General features: G+C 48.2%; 1 protein-coding gene across 1 annotated transcript in view; it reads right to left on the bottom strand.

Moving 5' to 3' along the window:
- Window positions 1-2,197: 2,197 nt before the first annotated feature.
- Window positions 2,198-9,051, bottom strand: part of LOC102013703 (glutathione S-transferase A4-like) — an 8,670-nt gene continuing 1,816 nt past the window's right edge. The window contains 4 exon segments of the mRNA XM_013510713.1: window positions 2,198-2,782; window positions 6,226-6,281; window positions 6,284-6,358; window positions 8,103-8,242. Of these exon segments, the coding sequence (XP_013366167.1) occupies window positions 2,660-2,782; window positions 6,226-6,281; window positions 6,284-6,358; window positions 8,103-8,242 (394 nt within the window). The 3' untranslated portion in view covers window positions 2,198-2,659.

The raw sequence follows: 9,051 nt of genomic DNA, 5'->3' as shown, positions 1-9,051 counted from the left end.
TGGAGCCCTGTGTACACGCTGAGTGGAGTGTGGGATTGTGGAACCCTGTGTACACGCTGAGAGGACTGCGGGATTGTGGAACCCTGTGTACACGCTGAGTGGAGTGTGGGATTGTGGAACCCTGTGTGCACGCTGAGTGGTCTGCGGGACCGTGGAACCCTGTGTACACGCTGAGTGGACTGCGGGACCGTGGAACCCTGTGTACACGCTGAGAGGACTGCTGGACCGTGGAGCCCCGTGTACACGTTAAGCTCTGTCCAAAGGAAGTTTGGCTGAGCCTTGGTGTTCAGGGTTTTTACTGGGGCTCCATCCTGTGGACACTGCTGACTGCCCAAGCTGATCTCTCCTTACCCCTGCCAAGGCTGAGCCAATGTTGTATGACCCAAAGCCCTGGCCTGAGGCCACTGCGGCTGAGGCCAAAGGCCTTGCCCTCACTTACGCCGTCCCCGGCTAGCCAGGAAGGGCCCTGAGCACCCACAGCTCCTGTCACACGGAGGCTGAGGGCCGAGATGTCGCACTGTGGCGAAGGCCAACGCCCCGTCCTCCTGCATTTCCTTTGTAGTCCCTGTGCTCAGGGCCCTGGCCGGAGATGAGCCTTTTTTTTTTTTTGGTACCGGGAATTGAGCTCAGGACCTTGTGCTTGCCAGGCAGGCGCCTGTGCCACTGAGCTACATCCCCAGCCCTGATGAGCATGTTGACACAGCAGCAGTGGCATCTCTGTTCCTGACTGCCCTGGTGCCACAACTGCCACCAAGCTTAAATAACGGTGATGACTGCTTGCACTGGGCAAAAGTAAGCATAAGTCATGAGTTCCGTATCTGCCCTTAATTTTCTGCTAAAAAGCAGTAAGGAGGGGCCATGGGTTTAGTTCAGTGGCGCAGCACCTGTCTGGCAAGCATGAGGTCCTGAGTTCAATTCCTGGTGATAGGGCAAGAGAGACTCCATTTTCTAACTCCACATTAAGGGAAGTCACTTAAGTCCACTGAAGCTGTGGTTGACCCACTCTTCACCCCTCCCCTTGGTTAGTTATCAACCCACTTAAAGGAGAGCAGAGTCATAAAATGGGAACAAACAGGACAGATGGGGAACTGGGCTAAAAGTTAAACTGCAATGGTCATCTGGAATCCGGCTGTCTGACAGCTTCTGAGAGAGTAAAAAATTATCTCAAAGTAAACTTTGAGATAATTGTGTGACATTCTTGTAAGATTCCCAAAAACGAGGTAATGGTTACTATGGAAACCTAAAAATATACTTAAACAGAAGGCAAGACCCGGATCAGTGCAGACATCTCTGGCTCCTGGCTAGAGACTGATACTTAGCTGGCTCAATAAAGCTTTGTTCATTCCTTCCTTTTCGGTTTTCTTGAGTGCCTGTTTGTCTTGCTGAACTCGCTTGCTGTATCACTGGTACACCCCCAAAAAAGCATGGAATCTGCATTGATTGTGAAGGTCATCGATGGTCACAAGTGTCTTCATTTTAACCACCAAGCAGAAGGCCCCTCCTGCGGCTGGGTAAGTGTGTGCACTCTACGAGACCTTCATCAAAAGCTGGCCCTCCTTGAGTCTTACATTTCTAGACACCATGAAAGTGGCAATTTTCCTTTGCCTACTTGTGCTGCTTCTCTGAGTACCTTCTCCGCCCTGTGGGGAGTGGTGTTCTGTGATTCCACCTCTTGGCACCCTGCCTGGCATGTCACAGGTGCCCAGCCAGGAGCTGAGAGCTGAGTCAGCATGTGTGGAAAGGCAAAATTAAAAGACCATACTTTTAGGTCTGAAATGCAAAGATCAGAAGCCCACCAATAACCAGCTGGGCAGTGAGACCATAGGTAGCACCATGTGTGTTTGTGTTCTGTGATGCACAGGTCAGTGTCCCTGGAGGACAGGCGCACAGTAAGAGATGCAGAACTGGGTGGCTGGGAGGCAGAGTTGCGAAGAAGCCTTCTGATACGGGCTAACTTGTTTGATTTTTGAACCATGTGAATGTATTCTGTTTTTTGTTTTTTGTTTTTTTGTCTTTTTCAGACAGGGTCTGGCTATGTAGTTCCGGCTGGCCTTGAGCTCACTTTGTAGCCCAGGCTGGTCTCGAACTCACAACGATCCTCCTGCCTCAGCCTCCCAAGTGCTGGAATTATAGGCATGTGCCACCACGCCCAGCTTGTATTCTGTATTTAATTTTAAAAAATTCTAGCAACAGGACAACAACTGGTAAATGCTTTATTGTGGAGAATACTGGCTGCTGTTGGTACAGCCACTGACTTTCTCTAGGTCAGAGGACAGTCCCTCACAACACAGTGCACAGTTACGAGACACTGCACACCCGGGGGAGCCTGCAGAGGTTCGGGTATGAACAGAGGAGAACGGTGCTCAGCTAAGTGAGACCCTGCATCCCCATCGTCAGGACTAACTACAGGAAAGGAGGACCCCGCCCAGCCTAACTCAAATCCCAGCCTCCTCAAAAATGTGTGCCAGAACACGGCCCGTAACAATTATTGGCTGGACAAAAACAGGGTGATATTTTAAGGAAGGATCTCCTGAGAGGAAAGACCCGATTTATGACCCAGCTGAACACACAGCAGGACAACAGCATTGGGATCAATGAAGACACCACTGTGGACACAGCCACCTTGGGGACCAGCTCCCACTCACAGACGACTTGTTATTTACAGCATAAAGACGCTGTAGATGGTTCTCACGCACACGTCACCAGCGGGAGGCTTCTTCTGGCTGCCAGGTTCAAGGACTCTCTTAATTGGAGCAATGTTACTTAATCTCACCGTGTACTCCTTAAAAGGGGAAGCACAAAAGTTCAACGCTAAGGCAAGAGGGTTATTAGCAGCTATGAGAACATGGTAGTGTAACGTGTCTCATTAAAACTCGCTCGGTAAACGTCTGTTGAAGGGATCACATCAACACCCCAATCCAGCCTCTGTTCAAAGTCTCATCTTGCGGTGTGGTTGTTTGTAATTTCTGCCATCAGTGCACAGTTAAAATCAAGATCAGCATTTACTCCCGTCTCAAGGTTCACACAAGAATATGAACTACTCGTGTCAGAGAGAGCAAAATAAAAAACATACCGAAGGCAGGACAGTGAGACCCGCTTAAAGAGGAGAAGGCACGGGGAAGCGCCTAGGACGGCACTGCGTCCAACAGAGCGCAAGAGCCACTCAGGGAGCGCCTACGAAGTCACCAGACCGAGTGACTTACACCTCGGACTCTACCTTCCTGGGACTTTTTACTTCTCTTAGCAAAAGAGTGCTCTTTCTACCTGTGTGGGAGATGTCAGCTGCGTTTTTCACAGCTTACAGCTCAGATACCCAATATTTTAAAAAATTGGCAGAGCTGGAGAGCAGTACTGGGGCTTGAACCTGGGGCATTTGCACTAGGCTACATCCCCATCCCTTTTAGTTTAGGGTTTTTTTTCTTTCTAATTTTTAGACAGGGAACTTGCTAAATTCCCCAGGCTGGGCTTAAACTTGGGGTCCTCCTGCCTTAGCTTTCCAGAATGCTGAGATTATGGGCACGCACCGCCATACCCAACTCACAGAACCAAATATTACCAATCTCAATCTGAGAAAAAAGGAAAATTTTGAATCATATACATGGAGTAAACATTAATTATTTCATTAAAATGTTTTTAAGTGAAGAGGCTACTTTTAAAAAGTTATTTTTTATTAAATGCCTGTTACGTGCAAGGCATAGGTTAGTTAAGCATACAAACATGCATGTACATGTCACTGATATTAACGAAAATACTAACATTATTAACTGTCTATATATAAATATAATAACCTGTTTTCATTACTGTTTAGTTCTATATGTGGTATCACATATAAAAAATACTTAAAATTTTGAGTATTATGCCAAAATTTGGAAGCTTGTTCCAAAGAATCTATCATTTCAAGATTTACTTAGGGTCTATATTCGGGTCTAATAAAATTTTTATACCTTTTGTGTACCCTTTAATCAATATAGAGATAACATTTTAATTCACAGATCTGGTATCAGAGTATAAGTCCTTCTGTGTTGATGTCCTGTCTGTTCCAAGATTGACAGACCTATGCTGGAGTTTAAAAGCATATTGTTAGCATCATCGATGGAAAATATCAATAGGTCTGGTGCTACAGTCTACCCAAAGAACCAGGGGTCATGACTAGACCAGTGATGGCGAACCTTCTTACAGCTTTCAGGGTAACAGACAGCCCGCTGTGGCACACAGGCCATAGTTTTGTGACCACTGCCCTAGATGCTTTACATCTTTCACATGTATACGATAAAAAACACTTCACTGCCAATGAGGTCTGTGCATTTGTATATAACAAACGCAAGCCTAAGACTTCAGATTAGATAAGCTTAGAAAATAACTTTAAATTTCCTGCACTCTGGGCCAGGGATACAGCTCAGTGGCAGAGCCACTGCCTGGCAAGCACAGGGTCCTGAGTTCGATTCCCGGTACCCCCCAAAATTTCCTGCATTCTGCCTACTTTGATTCAGAACCCCACTGATTTATTTAAGGCCAAAGCTAATATACTTCTAAATAATGCATTTCTGGGAAGCCCTATAGACTAGCGGAAAGGGCATAGACTTAGACCCCACAATCCTCAGCAACTCCCCTCAGCTGCGCATAGTCGTGGGACCTGATCAGACTGTGTCACGTGTCCAGGCCTGGGGTTGTCCCTGTATAATGAGGACAGTGAAGGCTGCCTCCTCAGTCGCGGTGTGGACTTGGGGCAAGTGAGTGAAGGCAGCTCAGGGCTGGCAGACATCTGGAACAAGCAGGCACTCAGTCAGCACCAGATCCCTTCCTCTCAGTTCCCTGTGGGCTAAACAAATAGTGCGAAGGAAAACTTCAGGTCGTGAGTATCCTAAACTCAGAACAAATAAAGTCAAATTAAAAACAGGTTATCTCTGTGTCACAAGAACAAACGGACACATCTAACATCGTAAATAATACCTGAAGTATGTGCCTTGTTGGAGACTTCTGTTTTCATTTTCCGGGAGAATTTATTTATTTGACAGTGGTTATCCCTACTCTTATATCAAAATAATGTTTACCAGGCTTAGAAAAATATACTTTCAAAAGGTATGTATGTATTTTGGAAGTTAACGTGTCTCTCTTGACTTTTGCATCTTGGGCAAAGCTACATCAGTTTAATCTGTATCGGGGATCGGCTCGGCTACCTTCTGCCAAGGTGCAGTCATAACTTCTTTAAGCTTTGTAGCCTCAGTCTCCAGGCTACTCATCTCTGCTGGGACAACCCAAAAGCAGGCAGGGACAATATACAAATGCGTGGATGTAGTTTTGCTCTTATCAAACTTATCTATGGACACGGAAATTTGAGTTTCATATAATTTTATGTGTCCTGAAGAATTATTTTGATATTTTTTTCAAGCAGTTAGAAACATAAAGCCCGTCTTAGTTCATGACCTGCACAAAAACAGGAGGCAGGCTAGGTTTGGCTGGGGCCACGGTGTGAAGACCCGGGCTGGGGGCAACCCGCTGGACCTGCAGAGAGAGAAGGCTCGGGCTACTGGCGACACTCAAGGACGCAGCAGCCGCCATCTTGGCCACTGACCTCTGCATTCCGGTCTCACTCCCCACACGTCTGAGAGCTGGTACCAGGTCGGACTGTCCTCGCCAAAGCCCCTTTCCGCCCTACGATGGATCCTGTGCCAGTAACAGCGGAGACTAAGCTGAGCTGCACAAATGTCTCTTGCAGGGATCTCTGGGAAGGAAAGTGGTGGGAACCCTGTTAGGTGAAGTTCAGGGAGCCTCTTCTTCACCCTCAGAACTTGAGCCTGAAATTTCCAGTTGGAAAACATCATCTGTGAAAAAGGGACTTGTGCCCTGAGGAGAACTGTCCTGGAGGCTGACCCACCCTCCCATCGGCAGGGCTGCACGCCGCGGCACCTCACCCCTGCGGTCGTTTCCACGCCACACACACTGGCAGGATCTGTGTTCGGGGCTTGTACCGAGGGTGTAGACACAGAACACAAAATGAATACTTCTGCCACAGGTCAAGGGTCTTCCAACGGTTCAGCATTTGTGTACCCGATGACAACTTCAAGTCAATACCTGCATTTCATTTCACTAGTTAAGATTCTAGTTCGAATCTAACACACACATACAGACACACAAACACACTCTCTCTCTCTAAGGCAAATAATCAGTAAACTACAAAGGAAGGCCCCAAAGCTCCAGCCCAATCTTCTGATGCTGTTTATTTACCTGGAGGAAAGGAAACGCAGCTAGGCTGTTAGGAATTTTCTCTTCCAGGGCCAAATGGTTTGGAGTAGAATCACGTCGGCCAGGCTCAGCTGATTACCAACAAGGAAGTTTTGTCCATGGCCCCGTAAAACCTGCAAGACAGAAACAGTTTGCATTAGTCACAACACTCCGCAGGGAGGTGGACGAAGTTACTGAATCAGTGCTGCATCTAAGAAGCGCTGCAGCTACGGCCTTGTCCCGTTATCCCTTCATAAGCACAGCAGGTAGAGGGCAAGCCCTGCACTAAGGACCAGGAGAGAGTAAGATCACAAAGACATACGGATGACAGCGTCTTTACATCTGCTGCAAAGTGGGCATGGTGGGCACGTCTGTGACCAGAAGGAGCCCAAATTTGAGCTGAGGCTTGGCGACCTAGAGACCCTTTCTCAAAATACAAGGTAAAAAAGGATGAGATGTAGTTCAGTGCAAAGGCCTGGGGTTTAACTCCCAGACACACCCACCCTCCAATCCGCTGGTCATTAGATGAGACAATGAAAGGAGAAAATTCACTCTCTCTGGGCTTAGCAGTCAGGGAAGCAGACATCTATTCCAGAAACGTACTACCCGGGCGGGCAGGGAGCTGTAAGAAGTCTAAGTGATGCGCACCTCCCGGGGCTCTCCCTGGTTTCCCAGGCCTGTGTTTCTATGCACATCAGGACTTCTAACAAACCCAACGTGGCTGTAAAGGCAGACTTCCTCGCCCACCTCCCCAGACAGGAAATTAGAACCCGAGGTTCACGCTGCTTCTAATTTGAGGGTAACAATGGGTGACGGGATTTATAAGAACACATTTTGATCAGGGAGAGGCGCAGAACAGTGGAAAGGAAGGGAGGCCCCCCTGGCAGGGAGGCTTCGGATGCCCACAGTGCTGCGCTGTGCGTGTGCACACGTGTGCAAGGCTGACAGACTGAGCCCAGCTCCTAAAGCAATGCAGCTGCTGCGCCAGGGCAGCGCGGGACAGTGGGCCCAGGGTTCCAAGCCCGACTCGCCCTTTTCCATCCGCGTGTCTTGGACGGTCACTGGGCGCTGCGATTCCCTTGCTATGTCCACAGGGACCAGTCTGCCTCCCAGGACTGCTGCTCTGTGAGGGGCCTTGCCGCGGTCGGGGTCCCCGAGACGCAGACTCGTCAGGTCCCTTCCCCACTTCACAGACTGCTTTGGGGAGAGACGCCGCGGAACCAAGCCACCGAACATCCCCAGCCACTTTGCTCCTTTTCTTAACTCTACTGCCCTGAAGGAGTTGCCAAACAGGCTTGGTTTTTCGGGGAGTCCAGGACCTCGCCTTGCCAGGCAGGCACCTGTGCCGCTGAGCTGTACCCCCGGCCCAAACAGGCCCGTCTGTTTTGTGACATTCTCTTGTGTTTTTAACTGAAACATTAAAAAAGAAATCATCCTAGTGAAAGAGAAAAGGAATTTAAAGCTCAGAAGAACAGATACAGTAGTAAGAAGAGGAAGCTAAAGCGAGAGCAAAAGGAAGAGAAATAAAAAGGAAACGGTTCTCCTTGTGTCAGACTCTGAAGGCAGATGTCTGACACATACTAGCTGGCCAACAGGCGCTGAATGAATGAATGAATGAGGTAGGTTTGTTTTCTGTGTCTTACACAAGGTGATCCTTGTGGAAGGTGTGGGTAACAATGCCCCCACGCGGGAAGCCCAGTTCCCAGGCCCCGGAGTAATGTGGTCCTCGCAGCGCCCAGGGGCTCGGAGCTGACGGCCACTGCTAGCTGTGGAGTCTGTTAGGTCTCACGCTCAGCTTTCTCCTGCCCGGCAGCGAGGAATCCGCGGTGGCCCCCTGCGGACAGGTACGCTGTGCTCTTGGGCTTCTCTGCCACCTCCCTTTTCAAACACTGGAGAGTATCTAATTATAGCCTTCTGGGCCATGTGAACCACTTCCTTTTGTTGATCTTCTGGTTTTAAGAAAGGATGCGTGATAATCAGTTCCAGGAGATCCAGCGTCCCCTCCACATACCTGCCAATCCTTCGAACAGTTTCTCAGTCTCTCCTCTCTGAACTCACTAGCCTGCACAACCAAGAGACCAGAATGCTCTTCCTTAGGCTGCGGCAACCAGAGCACTGAGAAGTGTTTACCTACACTTGTCTCTAAAGAGCAAAGATGCAAAGCCAGCTCTCGTTATAGCTCAAAAAGCCCGTCAGAAAAAATCTGTCACAAACCAGTGAGCCTGACCTGCCAACTGCCTCTCCTCCCCACCCTTCCTCACCCTGGCATCACTCACTGAATGCTGGAAGGAGACTGGTGCCAAACACTATCTCCATCATCTCGCCGGCTCCCACAGAGCCAGAAGTAACGCGCTGTTATCACCCATCAGGCGGGAAGCCTCACACTCCGTCAGGGCCCTACATCCGGGTGGTAAAAGGATAAGGCCTTGGGTTCAAATCATAATCCCAAGTATCCTGTCCCTGGCCTTGAGTAGCATAGCAGCTTCCTGAGGCCAACACTTAATGACAGTAAATTTGCAAGGAAGGTAAAAAGGAGTATCAAGGTATTTAACATACTGAAACTTGAAATGACACCAGATAGGGAATTCAATTCTTTTCTGTCATGTACCTCCAATGTGATCACAAACCAAGACACAATCCCAACATTAAAATTCTGAATGTTGAAATCCACAAAGTCAAATTCTATTTTATGGGGTAAGTGTATATTTTTTCAGTTTTTTCCTCTAGTTATTTTAAACTACTGGTATTAATTTTCATAATTCACTATGCTGTGTATTTCATCTTTGGATCATTTCCAATTCTTTTTTTTTTTTTTTTTTTGGGGGGGGG

The sequence above is a fragment of the Chinchilla lanigera genome, unplaced genomic scaffold (assembly GCF_000276665.1).
Source record: "Chinchilla lanigera isolate Chin_1 unplaced genomic scaffold, ChiLan1.0 scaffold00010, whole genome shotgun sequence".
In the NCBI taxonomy this organism is placed as follows: Eukaryota; Metazoa; Chordata; class Mammalia; order Rodentia; family Chinchillidae; genus Chinchilla; species Chinchilla lanigera.
This window is presented reverse-complemented; position numbering and strand designations above follow the sequence as displayed.